Source organism: Amyelois transitella, chromosome 17, assembly GCF_032362555.1.
Source record: "Amyelois transitella isolate CPQ chromosome 17, ilAmyTran1.1, whole genome shotgun sequence".
Taxonomy (NCBI): domain Eukaryota; kingdom Metazoa; phylum Arthropoda; class Insecta; order Lepidoptera; family Pyralidae; genus Amyelois; species Amyelois transitella.
Window position 1 is genome coordinate 1,134,914 of NC_083520.1, and position 16,182 is coordinate 1,151,095.

At 38.0% G+C, this 16,182-nt stretch overlaps 1 protein-coding gene across 5 annotated transcripts in view; it reads right to left on the reverse strand.

Moving 5' to 3' along the window:
• LOC106134576 (Ig-like and fibronectin type-III domain-containing protein 1) overlaps window positions 1-16,182 on the reverse strand; it is a 143,507-nt gene that overhangs the window by 13,177 nt on the left and 114,148 nt on the right. For 4 of the 5 annotated variants that reach the window (XM_060949026.1, XM_013334680.2, XM_013334664.2 and 1 more), the window contains 17 exons: window positions 15,702-15,874; window positions 15,106-15,323; window positions 14,834-14,949; window positions 14,428-14,581; window positions 13,519-13,685; window positions 12,893-13,115; window positions 12,404-12,529; window positions 11,848-12,028; window positions 11,191-11,325; window positions 10,732-10,916; window positions 9,732-9,876; window positions 7,918-8,047; window positions 7,193-7,394; window positions 4,935-5,040; window positions 3,944-4,084; window positions 2,448-2,626; window positions 63-230 (listed from right to left, as the gene is read on the reverse strand). In XM_060949026.1, the coding sequence (XP_060805009.1) occupies window positions 63-230; window positions 2,448-2,626; window positions 3,944-4,084; window positions 4,935-5,040; window positions 7,193-7,394; window positions 7,918-8,047; window positions 9,732-9,876; window positions 10,732-10,916; window positions 11,191-11,325; window positions 11,848-12,028; window positions 12,404-12,529; window positions 12,893-13,115; window positions 13,519-13,685; window positions 14,428-14,581; window positions 14,834-14,949; window positions 15,106-15,323; window positions 15,702-15,874 (2,749 nt within the window). The remainder of the gene's footprint in view (window positions 1-62; window positions 231-2,447; window positions 2,627-3,943; window positions 4,085-4,934; window positions 5,041-7,192; window positions 7,395-7,917; window positions 8,048-9,731; window positions 9,877-10,731; window positions 10,917-11,190; window positions 11,326-11,847; window positions 12,029-12,403; window positions 12,530-12,892; window positions 13,116-13,518; window positions 13,686-14,427; window positions 14,582-14,833; window positions 14,950-15,105; window positions 15,324-15,701; window positions 15,875-16,182) is intronic. The other variant, XM_013334671.2, reaches the window with a different exon arrangement.

A 16,182-nucleotide genomic window follows, 5' to 3' on the forward strand; every position in this document is an offset into this window, starting at 1 on the left:
ACGGGTGTCATCGAGTTTGTAAAAAAAAAAAAATAAGGCATAGACAATTCAACTTTACTGACCTTAGAACAGCATTCAGTCACGTTGTGGTGGGGAGAAGTAGGCCTCAATCTGACAGACACGGGCCTCAACGTCTTCCCGAAGGCGTTCTCAGCGTGACAGAAGTAATCCCCTTCGTCCGCTTCAGATATCTTCTTTATTATGAGCCGCATCGTGTATTTGGTTTGGTCCTGTTGGAAATATGTAAATTAATACACACACACATTCAAACACAATCTCGTCTATATCCCTTGCGGGGTAGACAGAGCCAAAAGTCTTGAAAAGACCGATAGGCCACGCTCCGTTATTCGGCTTTAAGATAGAATTGAGATTCAAATAGTGATAGGTTGCTAGCCCATCGCCTAAAAGAAGAATCCCAAGTTTATAAGCCTATCCCTTAGTCGCCTTTTACGACATCCATGGGAAAGAGATGGAGTGGTCCTTTTATTTTTTCTATTAGTACCGCGAACCACACTGCATAAATAAATACATTAACTGTTAATTTAATTTGTAAGGAAAGCAAGTAATAATTGAAGTTGTAGGTGTAGTGATATACGCGTGGTTCCCGGCACCAATAGAAAATAGAAGTGGTCCTACTCTATCATCCATTAGAAATGACGTGACGTAAATCAATCATGTATGTACGGCAAAACCAGGATATTATCAAACTGATTTTCATTTATATTTATATGTTTTAGGTATAATGCTATCGTACAATGATAAATGACTTTGTATTTTAAATTTCGTAACTTATTTGCAGGCAAACTCATGCCTTGAGTTCATTCAAATGACGATAATTTTTTTTTAGTGAACCGATTTTGATGATACAAACTTTAAATGTTTTTCTGAGTTAAAACAAACAAATTGGTGAAAGTTTGAAGTAAATCGGTACAGTACTTTCGGAGATAATCGTGATCATACATACAGACAAACAGACAAGAAATTCTAAAAAAATATTTTTGCTTTCTATTATTCATTCGAAGTGTCTCTCTATCCATTTCAGTCAAAAATACTAAATGTACAGACAAAATATTTTTACTGTTTTATTATATGTTTAGACTAGCTGTTGCCCGCGACTTCGTCCGCGTAAACTTATTTGCAGGCAAACCTTGCCTTGAGTTCATTCAAATGACGATAACTTTTTTTTTAGTGAACCGATTTTGATGAAACGAACTTTAAATGTTTTTCTGAGTTAAAACAAAGCAATTGGTGAAAGTTTAAAGTAAATCGGTTCAGTACTTTCGGAGATAATCATGATCATACATACAGACAGATAAGAATTTAAAAAAAATATATTTTTGCTTTCTATTATTCATTCGAAGTATCCCTCTATCCATTTCAGTCAAAAATACTAAATGTACAGACAAAATATTTTTACTGTTTTATTATATGTATAGATTAGAGTTGAAATGTCAATGTACATGGATTTAATAATTCCCAAACTAGACGAATCTTTATTCTGGGAATTATTTTAAGACTATTATCAGAGGAAAATCTGCGGGCTCGATATAATTTGTGGTCGTTAGCTCATCGCCACCTCGGCTCGATCTCAATTAATATTATGGAGATTCGATTATCTAAACCTCATTGTCATTCATGAAGCCATCAATGGAGGCTAAACGGGCCACTTTCTATTCGTTTGTCATCCCAAACCTCGTGATTTATGATAACGTCGTCGAAGTTTCTAAAATTTTACGTCTCTCGCTCGAAATCAATAATTTATTATAGGACCTTGGTTAGCAAATTGGCGGGAATGAAGAGACGAGACGTTTTCATTCAGCGGTTTGTTATTAGTTGAAGGAATTTGACTGTAATGACAATGAAACACAAGAATTTCTTGTTCGGCCAATTAATGAAGAAATCCCTTCTTAATATTGCTTATAGTAGGTGAAGCAGATAAACTAATCTATTAAGGTGAAAAAAATTGCAAATGACTCCTTAAAAGTTAGATCGGATACTGTCAATTTTTGAAAGACCTATCTAAATTAAGAATTCCTTACTGACTTCGGGGCACTTTCTATATAATTTTAACATTCTACAATCATTTAACGGAAGCATGTCAGTTAAGAATAGGTTATCTTGACTCAACCTTTGTTCAAAGTCAAAGCACGAGTATATCAAGAGCAAACATACATATAGTCACGTCTATAACCCTTACGGGGTAGACAGAGCCAATAGTCCCGAAAAGACTGAATGGCCATGTTCAGCTGCTCGGCTTAATGATGGAATTGAGATCTAAATACTGACAGGTTGCTGGCCCATCGCCTAACAAAAAGGATCGCAATTTAAAAGCCTATCCTTTAGTCGCCTTTTACGACATCCATGGGAAAGAGACGGAGTGGTCCTATTCTTATTTTGTATTTGTGCCGGGAACCACACGGTACAAGAGCAAATTTGACTGCATTTACCTCAGGATCGGCCACAAGTTGTATCGTATAGTTGGGGCTGTCGATGACCGGTGTCCTGCCATTGGGGTCTCTCCAGAAAGCGATGGTGGGTTTTGGCAGAGCCTCCACTCTGCATTCCAGGATCACAGAGTCGCCGGCGGCGGCCATTGTGATTCCAGATGCTTGAATCGATGGCACGTCTGGAGAAAACTTGTTAGTTATTTATCGACCTAGGTAGGGTACACATTCTTCACATACATACAAACATACATAAAATCACGCCTCTTTCCCGGAGGGGTAGGCAGAGACTACCTCTTTCCACTTGCCACGATCTCTGCATACTTCCTTCGCTTCATACACATTCATAACTCTCTTCATGCAAGCTCGGCGGTTTCGGGTACTTTTGACCTGACACTTTACCAGGACGTCCTTAATTTGATCAAGATACGTTCGTCTAGGTCTTCCCACTCATTCTTCACATGATTTCTATATTGGGTGAATCAGGTCTGACTTTCGCAATCTGTGCAGGAGAACCTAACCAATATTGCCTATTCCTAAAATGTTCCTATTCCTGCCTTTTGTCGCCTTTACGATATCAATGGGAAATAGATGGATTTGTGGAAGTCAGGTTATGTATTGGTTTTCAAAGTTTATTAGTCACTAGAGGCCGCCCGCGACTTCGTCCGCATGGAAACCCTATCAATCCCGCGGGAACTCTGGGATAAAAAGTAGCCTATGTGTTATTCTGGGTCTTCAGCTACCTACATACCAAATTTCATGGTAATCGGTTCAGTAGTTTTTGCGTGAAAGAGAAACAAACATCCATACATCCATACAAACTTTCGCCTTTATAATAGTAGTAGGATTACATAATATACGCTTCGTGTCTCATGAAAGATCTGACTTACCCAATTCAGGTTCGTGGTTAAAATACCGCACCCCGGGCTCCTCTTTAGAGAGGTGAGGATATAACTAGGACCAACGTTAGGAGAAATTTACAAATAGTAGAGCTATAACTGTTGAAAAAGCCATTTTGATACACTAATATTATAAAGCTGAAGAGTTTGTTTGTTTGAACGCGCTAATCTCAGGAACTACTGGTTCGAATTGAAAAATTATTTTTGTGTTCAATAGACCATTTATCGAGGAAGGCTTTAGGCATATAAAATCACGCTGCAACTATAAGGAACAAAGAAATAATGGAAAATGTAAACTATACATACATATATACATACATACATATAATCACGTCTATATCCCTTGTGGGGTAGACAGAGCCAACAGTCTTAAAAAGACTGATAGGCCACGTTCAGCTGTTTGGTTTAATGATGGAATTGAGATTCAAATAGTGACAGGTTGCTAGCCCATCACCTAAAAGAAGAATGCCAAGTTCATAAGCCTATCCATTTTATGACATCCATTGGAACGAGATGGAGTGGTCCCATTCTTTCTTTTATTGGTGTCGGGAACCACACGGGAGCTATAACTGTTGAAAATGACATTTAAATAGAACTCACGTGATATATTGATCTTTCTGGAAGCCTGCATGGGGGTGCCGTAGCCGTTGTCAGCATAGCACGAGATCTGGTCCATGTCCCGAGTGACGTTGTGGATAACTGTCACCATGTGACGGGTCACCTCTTGTCGGACTAGACGACCTAGGAGTTGAATTAAATATATATTACATATATGTATTCATGGGACATATAAAATATATATATATGAAATAAATGTATTTACGGGACACATTATACAGATTGAGTTGGCCTCGAAGTAAGTTCGAAACTTGGTGTTACGAGATACTAACTCAACGATAATATACTTTATAATGCATATTTATATACTTAGATAAACATCAAAGACGCAGGCCAACAAGAATAAAGTTCATTTCCCATCATGCCCTGCCCGGGATTCAAACCTGGCGCACTACCGCTACGCCACACAGGCCGATATTGTAATTGAATGGAGGCATAGAGTGAAAAATAATATTTAATATACATAGATAAAAATAAAAAAGACATACATACATATGGTCACGTCTATATCCCTTGCGGGGTAGGCAGAGACAAAACTTGAAACATCGCCTAAAAAGAATCCTAAGTTTGTAAGCCTATCCCTTAGTGGCCTTTCACGACATCCATGGAAAAGAGTTGGAGTTGTCCTATTCTTTATTGTACTGGTGCCGGGAACTATACAGCAAAAAATATTTTAACTAATAACAGTCATAGAAATCGGCATTTTATTAACTATTTAGCAATAGAATAACAAAGAAATCGACATATTTAACACTATTACTATGGCCACAATGGACATTTTTTATCGTAGCTGAACATAATTGAGTGCACTTTTTATCGTCCTACCGTCAATTTTAATTAATTATTTGATGGCATCCGATAATTAAATTAATTTTCAACAAATATAAAGTTAAAGGAAACCTTGGTGCAAGAATCGGAGTGATAACGAATATTTCTATTAATAACATTTCATACAGATCAAACCACAGGTTACCTGATATGTATAGAGATATTGTAGGTGTGGGTGTTCCCATAGCTATACAGAGGATGGTCATGCTGAAGCCTTCACGCACCAGGTTCACGGGGTTCACAGCTGGAGGCTATAAAATAGAAAAAAAAAATTATGAAAAATAATAAAACTACATATAATTTACTTAATAATTTATTATTCAATACGTAATGCCAATTGTCGTGTGGTTTCTGGCATTTTATAATAGGACCATTACATCTCTTTCCCACTGATGTTGTAAAATACCTTTTATTTTACGACATCAGTGGGAAAGAGATGTATGTGTAGCCTATCCCTTATTTACCAATAAGGGATAGGCTAATTAAGTTGAGATTCTTTTGGTAGGCGGTGAGTTGGCAACCTGTCACAATTTGAATCTCAATTCCATCATAAAGTCATACAGCTGAACGTGTCGATTCAGTCTTTTCAAGACTCTGCTTTCGCCGCAAGGGAATATAGATGTGATTGTATGTATGTATGTACGTTTGTCTGGGCTTTTATACGAATCACAAATATTTGATTTAGATGTGTATATAACATATTTAACTTCAAATTAAAATGAAAATAAATTATTTGAAGGCATCACAAAATATATATTCCGCCCACCAAAATGAGGAAAAGAAAAATGAATGTTAATTAATGTTTGCCAACACAAAGGCAGCTACGTTTCAGGGAATTCGAGTAGCCTAGTTTATTTGTGCGTTTCTTTGGTAAAACGGAACGCTACCACATCATTAAGAGTCACATATATACTTTGTTTTAAATAACGCATAATTAACATTTGTTACATTTACTGGGTGGGCCGTGTGGTTATACGAATTTAAGATTAGGACTTAGAAATTTATTTTCTGGAAATGAGTCGACTAAGGCAATTTTCTTCCACCTGACTTAAGTCTCGGTTGCATCCTCATTACTCCGGAGAGGAGCCCGGGGTTTGACCATGGATTCTGAATGGGGCGAGTCAGGTTTTCACACGAACCGATTCCCATCTGACCTCCGCAAATTTCGCAGATGAACCTGACCCGTATTGTATCGATCATGGTTAAACATCCAGTTGCCTGAATGTGCAGGTTTCCTCACGATGTTTTCCCTCATATCGGTAATTACTACTTCAACTAACGCAACCGCTATGTTCTTAGTTGGACTATGTGCCCCTGTTAACTGTTACTAGGGTTATATGAGAGTGGTTTTGTGTAATTAACCCGAGTTACACACTTGGAACATGGTCATCAGTCGACTACATTCTCCCAAATGAGAGCACTTGGTAAAACACGAAGGTTTACTCTCGGAAAGACTTGTTTCTTTTGACTGTGCGGTCAACATAAGCTGTGCAGGCAGTTCATGCAACCAAAGAAACTGACGACGTGTGTGCTCTGACCCACAGCACATATTGTGTGTTTGGCGTTAGTTTCTCTAGTGTGGGACCATTCACTGTTGCGTTGACTGAATTACGCTAAGGCTACATACATACATATGGTCACGTCTATATCCCATGCGGGGTAGACAGAGCCAACAGTCTTGAAAACTATTTATTATTTGACTTAATGATAGAATTGAGATTCAAATAGTGACAGGTTGCTAGCCCATCGCCTAAAAGAAGAATCCCAAGTTTAAAAGCCTATCCCTTCGTTGCCTTTTACGACATCTATGGGAAAGAGATGGAGTGGTCCTATTCTTTTTTGTATTGGTGCCGACAACCACACGGCTCTACGCTAAGGCTAAATGTTATGATTTCATATAAAATTACTATAATATTATAAAAAAATAAATTTACCTCAACATAGGCTGGGTCAGTCCAAGCTACCAAAGTCTCCGATGGCAATGAGTCTCCTGACGACGTGTGTGCCTTAACCCACAGCACATACTGTGTGTTTGGCGTTAGTTTCTCTAGTGTGTGACCATTCACTGTTGCGTTGACTGAATTACGTTGCTTAGGCTAAATGTTACGATTTCTTATAAAATAGTGTATAAAATTATAACAATTTAATAAAAAATAAATTTACCTCAACATACGCTGGATAGGCCGGGTCAGTCCATGCTACCAAAGTCTCCGATGGCAATGAGTCTCCTGACGACGTGTGCGCTTTAACTCACAGCACATACTGTGTGTTTGGCGTTAGTTTATCTAGTGTGTGACCATTCACTGTTGCGGTGACTGAATTACGTTGCTCAGGTAATAATTTTTGATTATTTCTTATAATTTTTTTTATAAAATACTAAAATTTAATAAAAAAATAATTTACCTCAACATAGGCTGGATAGGCCGGGTCAGTCCAAGCTACCAAAGTCTCCGATGGCAATGAGTCTCCAGACGACGTGTGTGCCTTAACCCACAGCACATACTGTGTGTTTGGCGTTAGTTTCTCTAGTGTGTGACCATTCACTGTTGTGTTGACCGTAGTCACGTTGCTAGGGCCGATTTGAGTGGGCGATTTGTAGTATAGCCTGTGGGATGAAACAGATTTTATTTATCTTGTCATGCAGACATGATATGATTTTCTGAAGACAGTATTAAGCTTTTAAGACGGTATTTGACTTATGAGCGTACTCGTTACAAAATGCTCAGGTGCATTAACTTGGTGAACGCACTTCATTTTAACACCTATCAGTAGAATATATATTACGATACATACATACATATAATCACGTCTATATCCTCTGCGGGGTAGATAGAGCCAACAGTCTTAAAAAACTGAAAGGCCACGTTCAGCTGTTTAATGATAGAATTAAGACTCAAATTCTTCTTTTAGGCGACAGTTTATAAGCCTATACCTTAGTCACCTTTTACGACATCAATGAGAAAGAGATGTAGTGGTCCTATTCTTTTGCTATTTGTGCCGGTAACAACACGGCAATAATTATTATCATTTTTTTTCATAATGGTCTATGTCTAATCTAAGTACAATCAAAGACCTAAATTGATAAGGTCACGTTAAAATGGTTTGAACAGGTAAAGTTGAATACTCACGTGTAAGTAATCTTCTCATCGGGCATGGAGAACTGTGGAGGTTGCCAGCTCAGCGTCAGCCAGGTGGCAGATTGCGAGGACACCGACAAAGAGTGGGGTGGAGATGGCACGCCGTTCACTTCCTTTTCTTCTGTGGAAGTGTCAATTTCTTATCATGATTAATATAATTAAAAGAATAGGACAACTCCATCTCTTTGCCATGGATGTCGTAAAAAGCGACTAAGGGATAGGCTTATAAAATTGCGATCCTTTTTTTAGGCAATGGGCTAGCAACCTGTCACTATTTGGATCTCAATTCCATCATTAAGCCGAGCAGCCGAACGTGGCCATTCAGTCTTTTCGGGACTATTGGCTCTGTCTACCCCGTAAGGGATATGGACGTGACTATATGTATGTATGTATTAATAGAATTTAATGGAGTGACCGCTAAATAAAGGATTAATAAATGGCAGTCAACGTGTTCGTGACAAAGAAGACAGCATTTCAAGACAACATTATGTGCCGTGTGGTTTCCGGCACCATTAGAAAAGAATAGGACCGCTCCATCTCTTTCCCGTGGATGTCGTAAAAAGCGACTAAGGGATAGGCTTATAAACCTGGGATTCTCCTTTTAGGCGACAGGCTAGGAATCTGTCACTATTTGAATCTCAATTCTATCATTAAGCCAAACAGCTGAACGTGGCCTATCAGTCTTCTAAGACTGTTGGTTCTGTCTACCCCGCAAGGGATATAGACGTGATTATATGTATGTATATTTGTATGTAAGACAACATTTAACGCTGTATGCGACGTGATTATAATTTTCTCTATATACGTCAATCTATGAAAAATATCATTCCCTATTTCATTTTCGGTCTGAGAATGCAATAAGAAATCTTTGGAGACAAGAACTAAGAATTAAAACTTACACACATGAAAATCAAATAAGAGCGATCTTATATTGTACATACATACATATGATGACGTCATTATCCCTTACGGGGTAGACAGAGCCAACAGTCTTGAAAAGACTGATAGGCCACGTTCAGCTGTTTGGCTTAATGATAGAATTGAGATTCAAATAGTGACGGGTTGCTAGCCCATCGCCTAAAAGAAGAATCCCAAGTTTATAAGCCTATCCTCATCCATGGGAACGAGATGGAGTGGTCCTTTTCTTTTTTGTTTTGGTGCCGGGAACCACACGGCACTAACTAACATCTTATATTGTTCTTTCCAAAAACATGGTTAGATGACACATGGACTAGCAACCTGTCACTATTTGAATCTCAATTTTATGAATAAGACAAACAGCTGAACGTGCATGGCCTTTCAGTCTTTTCAAGACTCTGCTGTATAAATAAATATATAAATATATACGGGACAAATTACACAGATTGAGTTAGCCTCGAAGTAAGTTCGAAACTTGTGTTACGAGTTACTAACTCAACGATACTATATTTTATAATAAAAATTATATAGATAAATATCCAAGACCCAGGACAATCAGAAATAGTTCTTTTCTCATCATGCCCTGGCCGGGATTCGAACCCGGCAGACAAGCGTACTACCGCTGCGCCACAGAGGCCGTCAAATGTATACCCCATGACGTAACCCCCTATAGACACGTGACTGACTGTATACATACATACATACATAAAATCACGCCTCTTTCCCGGAGGGGTAGGCAGAGACTACCTCTTTCCACTTGCCACGATCTCTGCATATTTCCTTTGCTTCATCCACATTCATAACTCTCTTCATGCAAGCTCGGCGGTTTCGGGTACTTAATAAAGCATGTATTCGACTGACTGTATGTATGTATGTATCGCACTTACCACCTTCTGTGTAGTTGAAGAGTATCATGCTGGAAGGTAGAGAGAATCCGTGGCTGTTCATCGCAACCACGAATAATTGGTAGGTCCCATTCGGTGTCAGTGTGTGAAGGTCTATCGAAGTGTTTTTAGTTTCTATTTGCATTCCCTGTAAAAAGATGAGTCTATAGAAATTTAAATAATATCCAGTATTTTTTATAAATATGTAAATAAATATATAAGGCACAAATTGTACTGATTGAGTTAGCCTCGAAGAAAGTTCGAGACTTGTGTTACGAGATACTAACTCAACGATACTATATTTTTGTTATAAATACTTATATAGATAAACATCCAAGACCCAGGCCAATCAGAAAAAAGTTATTTTCTCATCATGCCCTGGCCGGGATTCGAACCCGGGACCTCCGGTGTCACAGACAAGCGTACTACCGCTGCGCCACAGAGGACGTCAGTACGAGGAGTATTACTAGGTAGACAGTACATTAATTATATTAAAGTTACGTTGATGTATCTATGTATATTAGTTTGATGTTAATTAAATAAAAGTGTTTAACAAAAGTAGTGGCAAAGAATGTCACATATAAAAAGTGAGAAAGGTATGTCTATAACTGATATTGAAATGTCCCATAATAACGGATAAAAATAACGTCGGAAATTTTGTTTCATAATTTTAACCATTTTCTCACTTCTACCTTACAATCATTTTTAATTATCTGTCAAATGTGTATGAATTCCAATAAGAACATCAGGGTGTGCTTTATTAATTTATTAATTATACGAAATAATATGACTGTCCTGATTGGGGTCCATTTTGAGAATATTCATTATTAGATCACCAATTTTTTGTAACTTAAACTAAGCTTAACTTAACCTAAAGCTTTCCTCTATAAATGGTCTATTCAACGCAAAAAGAATTTTTCAATTCGAACCAGTAGTTCCTGAGATTAGCGCGTTCAAACAAACAAACTCTTCAGCTTTATAATATTAGTATAGATATACTTACCTGTGAAAACGATGGCAGAGTGTTGTAGCTATAAGTCTGCGTGGTGTTGCTGATTCTCTGCCAGTGCACCACGTACGAGGTATCATTGGTGACGTCAGGAGCTGGTATCCAGTCCAGGTTAAGGACTCCTTTGCTGGAGACTGTGGCGTGTAGCTCACGGGGCGGTCCGGGGAGGAGGCCAGTACCTGGGTAATAATTATTATCAACACATATTGTCACTATCATAATCTTTTTATTATCTTGAGATTTTGCTTCAACCGTAATATAATATAATAAAAATAAATGGCTCGAATATCTATGTATCGAACCCATTCCAAAAATTTCAGTAGGATTGGTTGTAAATTGAGGTCATCCCTTAGACGTGAACAAAGAGACGACAAAGCATTTTCGGCCAAGGCTGAAACGGGATAACAGTTAGTGATTACGTTCTTAAATAAAGTGAAAGAGACAATAACTGACCTTCTTCAAAGCACTGCACGATGTTGCCAATGTAAGGCACGCAGGTGTTGACGCCTCCGGAGTATGCGCCCGCGCAGATCCCGCGGCATGCGACCGGCACACCGCGACGCGCGCAACATGCTGCATGGTTACGACCTACACAGATAATTCAGGTGACCATGCAGAATTGGCACGGCTAGAAGAGTCAACATGAGTAGATACAGCTCTCCAAAAAGTAACATGCAAACGGTAGAAAGAAGAAAGGCAAGACAAAACAAAAAATCTCCAGCTCCCCATTTCAGTAACTGGAGAAACAAATAGGAGGTTAAATCCTGTTGTAATATATTTCGCATCGTACGACCAAAGTGCCATAAATTGAGACTGTAGAGAAAGGTGACACACTGTGGATGTAGGAAGTATAGTTATTCAGTTATTTATTCCTACAGAAGATAGAAGGAGAAAAGAGGAGAAAATAATCAGTTTAAAATGTCTATATTATTCAACGTATCAATTAAGAATATTTGACAATAAAAAATATTTTTGACATTTTACTCACTAACAAAACCGTGTATATAAAATGGCATATACCAAGAAGGTTGCCTACAGTGAAGAATTTAAAAAGTGATCTGGTGCTATGGAACAAATATATGGTCGAGGGCAAGGCGTAACAGTATTTACCTCCAGCGCCGCACTTCAGCAATTTGGAGAACTCTTGCGTGCATATAGGAGCTAAGGTCCTGAGGTCAGACATCTTCGCGTCGTACGAGCAGAGTGGCATGCAAACTCCGGCCAACTGCACTCGTTCGCAGCATTCCGTCACATTGTACACGTTGGCTTCCTCTTCTTCTTCAACGATTATCTGAGGATATTAACGCTTCATCAAGTTTATTGCTATATCTTACTCTCTCTTATTTTCGAAGACAGGCTTTTTTTTAAGGTCTGTTAAATCAGTAACATGAAATAAATTTGTATTGTTCGATTGCCTAATTGAAACCAATTTTACCTTAAACTTTTTCTAGTTTCTTCTAATGACATTCACAGAAAGAGATGGTTTGTTTGTGGTCACCTATGACCCAAAAATTTCCACGTTTTGTAACTCTTATTCAGGCGAATCTAGTATGTGATAAGTACAAAATGACCAAGGTTTCACGTGCTTCTGATAATCGAATTTCTTACGCTAACAAGATAAAATTCTGAACTCCAAATTGTGTAAGTACTTAAATTTTGAACTTACCTGACTCTGGGTCCTGAAGATAACTCTTGGCGATGGAGCGCCCACACCATGCTCGTTGACGGCTTCCACATAAATCTCGTACTCGGAGTTGGACTCCAAGTCTTCGAGGATGTATGGAGAATGGATCTGGATGCGATCAAAATAATGCTTGAGTATACTGCCAATTCATCATCTTCATTGAATATCTGGTGATGTGGTATTGCTTTGGAGTTTGAGTCCATGAATTGATGAAATTTTTGGTTTGTTTTTTTTTTGCACAAAGCAAATATATTGTGAATTCTACAAACAAAACGCTGGCCCAGAACAAAGCCTAGATAAAGTTAATGTTTTGAAATTTCAGAAAGTTCACAGCTTGATGTCTAGATTTCCACAAAAGATTTCCTACAATTTATTATAATTGATTTTTTATCTACGGGTAAGAAATGAAATTGCCCTATTGTTGTTAACACTTTAAATAAATAAATAAATACCTCACGACATTACACATACCTTTTGAATAGCTCTGTAATCTTCATCATTATTATCACTGCTCAGCGATTTGAAATGCAGATTGTAGTATTGGACGGTGTCACCCAAAGCAGACGGCGGTGACCAATGGACCACAGCGAAGTCTGTATCGATATTGGTCAAGTGAAGCCAGGACGGAGCCCCGGGGAGGACTCCGTAGCCTTCGAGCAAGCAGTTCGTGTAAGCTGACATGTAGCGGAGACACCTGTTGATGAATCGAATAATAATGTTTTAATAATCGATTCAATTATTCAGTGAAAAGGAGCAAAAATAATATAAAATACAAAACCAAGCAGATTTAAAGAGCGAGGCAGGTAACTCTGTGGCGCAGCGGTAGTACACTTGTCTGTGACACCGGAGGTCGGGGGTTCGAATCCCGGCCAGGGCATGATGAGAATTTTTTTTTCTGATTGGCCTGGGTCTTGGATTTATCTGTATAAGTATTTATTATAAAAAATAGTATGTTGAGTAAGTATCTCGTGACACAAGTTTCAAACTTACTTCGAAGCCAACTCAATCTGTGTAATTATTCCCGCAAATATTTATTAAAAAAAAACTGACAAAAACTCTGTAACTGTGTCTGAACAAAATGATAAAAAGGTACTTACTTGAAATGATTGAAGTCCAAAGTGGTGATATTCCCGCTGCATAGAGGCAGGCACGGGTCGATGAGGCCCCTGGAGCGGCAACACGGCGTGTGGTCCATCCCGTTGGCGAGGCAGCCGAAGGTGACTCCGGCCCAGGGTGCGCAAATCATCAGATCTGTGACCTGCAGCTGGGGGTTAAACGGGGATCGAGGATTGATGAGGTTAGTCACAAATGCGGTGCCGATGGGCTCAAAGACCAAAATTATTTGATTTGTTGTTGATTTGGTGACGTGATTGGTGTTATATGATCACGTGTAATGATGAGTGATGGTGTATTGTGATGATTTTATTGGATGTTCCGGTGAAGTGACTTGTTTGATATTTCTTCAGCGTTGTGATGTGTAATATATTATTGCAAGTAAACGTACGCTTAATACAAAATACGTAAGTTTTTCAAAAATTATCCAGTTAAATACTTCCTTAAAGTTATTGTTTTTTTAACATTTTCCGAGGCAGCGACTACTCGTATATTGATGTCTGCGTACATCTAAGCCGAAATAGACACGTACCAACTTCTATAGGATAAACAAATGTATTTAATGTTGCGGGATGCCAGAGAGTGAAGAAGTTATACATATACCTATGTTCATGTGATCAAATTGATTAATACTTAACCAAACCTTATTTGACTGTGTCACAAAAAAAGCAAACACGATGGAAGTCGACAGTTCTTCCTAACACTTCCCAAATCAACATTTGCAACATCTTGCAAAAATTTTTTATGATTACCTGCATTAACTGACGGTAGAAGCACACAAAGTTTTACAACGAAGTGCTTTTTACGATGATATTTCTAATAAAGCTCTTGCCACAGATATTATGGTCGATAATGATACACAAAATGAAGATGAACACAAAGCACAAACTAACCTGAATCTCGTAAGTCTTGGTGGGGTCGCAGAGCTTCTCAACGCAGCCGTTGTGGTTGACTCCAGCGGAGACACAGCAACCCTTGATGTCCGGGAGTTTGGGGGCATTGGCTACTTTTGTGGACTTCATCTTGCCAGGGGTCAGGGTCAGGGATCTTGAAAATAGAAATTGATGTCACACATGAAATTATTGTATCATATAGAACAGATCTTCAAAAATATTTACAAATATGCTCCGAATCTATTATGTCAATCATTGTAGCTCTGAAAGCGAAATATTTGATACCCTTTTTCTGTCCACAAATCGCCGCATATAATCAACTACACTATATTTTAAGATGGATTATATACTATATTTTATTATATATTATTATTTAATATACTATATTTTTTATAAAAAATCATACCTGATACCATAACTTGGAAGACTAGAACCATGTATGTTGTATGACGTCACAGTCACTTCATACATCGTGAATGGTAGCAGGTCATCCAACACCAAGAATGTCTTGTTTGCCGGCACCTAAAATTAATCAGTTAGTTAATAAACTTGCTTTAGTCAAATTATTAATGCAGTAGAGTTTAATTTGTCTGAAAGAATTGTTTCCGACCTGTAAAATACTATCTAAAACCAGTTTTTGCAGTTATTTTTAAGTGCAGTTGAAATACAAAAACAAACCTTATAAGTCGTCGTCTGAATCTGCTTCGAGACGTCAGTTTTCACGGCGCTTTCTGATGGGTCGATCAAATGGGCGTCAAATGATTGCAGTGTAGTTACGTTGACGATATATTCTGTGACTGTATCAGTGTTCTCGACCGGCGGGCTCCATGTCACATTCAATTGTTTTTCGTTTAAAGGTTCAACTTCCACGTCTTCTGGCGGACTGGGCAGTAGTTCTGGAACCAAAATTGTTAAGTAAAGTCCAGTTTAAGAGAAATTTCGAGAAAAAGAGACACATACACTACGTTTAAGAACACAATATCTGGATGCTTCTAATTATAGTTGAGTTAGTATCTCGTAACACAAGTTTCGAACTTACTTCGAGGCTAACTCAATCAGTGTAATTTGTAAAAAAAAAAAAATATAGAAAAATACTGCTGTAGAATTAAATGAAATATTTTTTTATTTGTCACACAAACAGCGTAATTGACTTAAATATTAAGAAATTTTTTTTGGTCTTCTAATAAGAATAAAGCCTCAAGTCAAAACTAGTTCTCAATTAAAGAAAGATTTAAAAAAGGAAGATATGTTAAAAAGAAAGATCTAGAACATACCAATCCCTTCAACGATGCAAGCCAACGTCTTCTCCATATAAGATGCGCAAGAGTAATGAGTTTTGATGTTATCCGTGACCGGTGTGAACTCTCCTCTACAGACATCCTGGCAGATGTCAGGGACTCTCTCCTGGACGCAGCAGGGCACGTGATTTCTGCCGTCTGCCATGCATCTATTGAAGAAGATGAAATTATAAATAAGGTTGTTGATAAAATATGATGTTAAATCGATGATAGATTAGTGATTGAAGTGTATGGAGGAATTGATGACATTAATCTTATATTTAGGACATATATGTAGTAATTAAGAGAATGTGATATTAAGTAATGTACGTCTTGTAATATTGTGGACGATCTGGTAAACGCGGTGCAATGACCTCACATTGACTCGAGAAGTAAGATGTTAATTCACATGTAATAATAGAGTTACTTTTTGAAGTGGATACGATACATACATATAGTCACGTTTAAATGCCTTGCA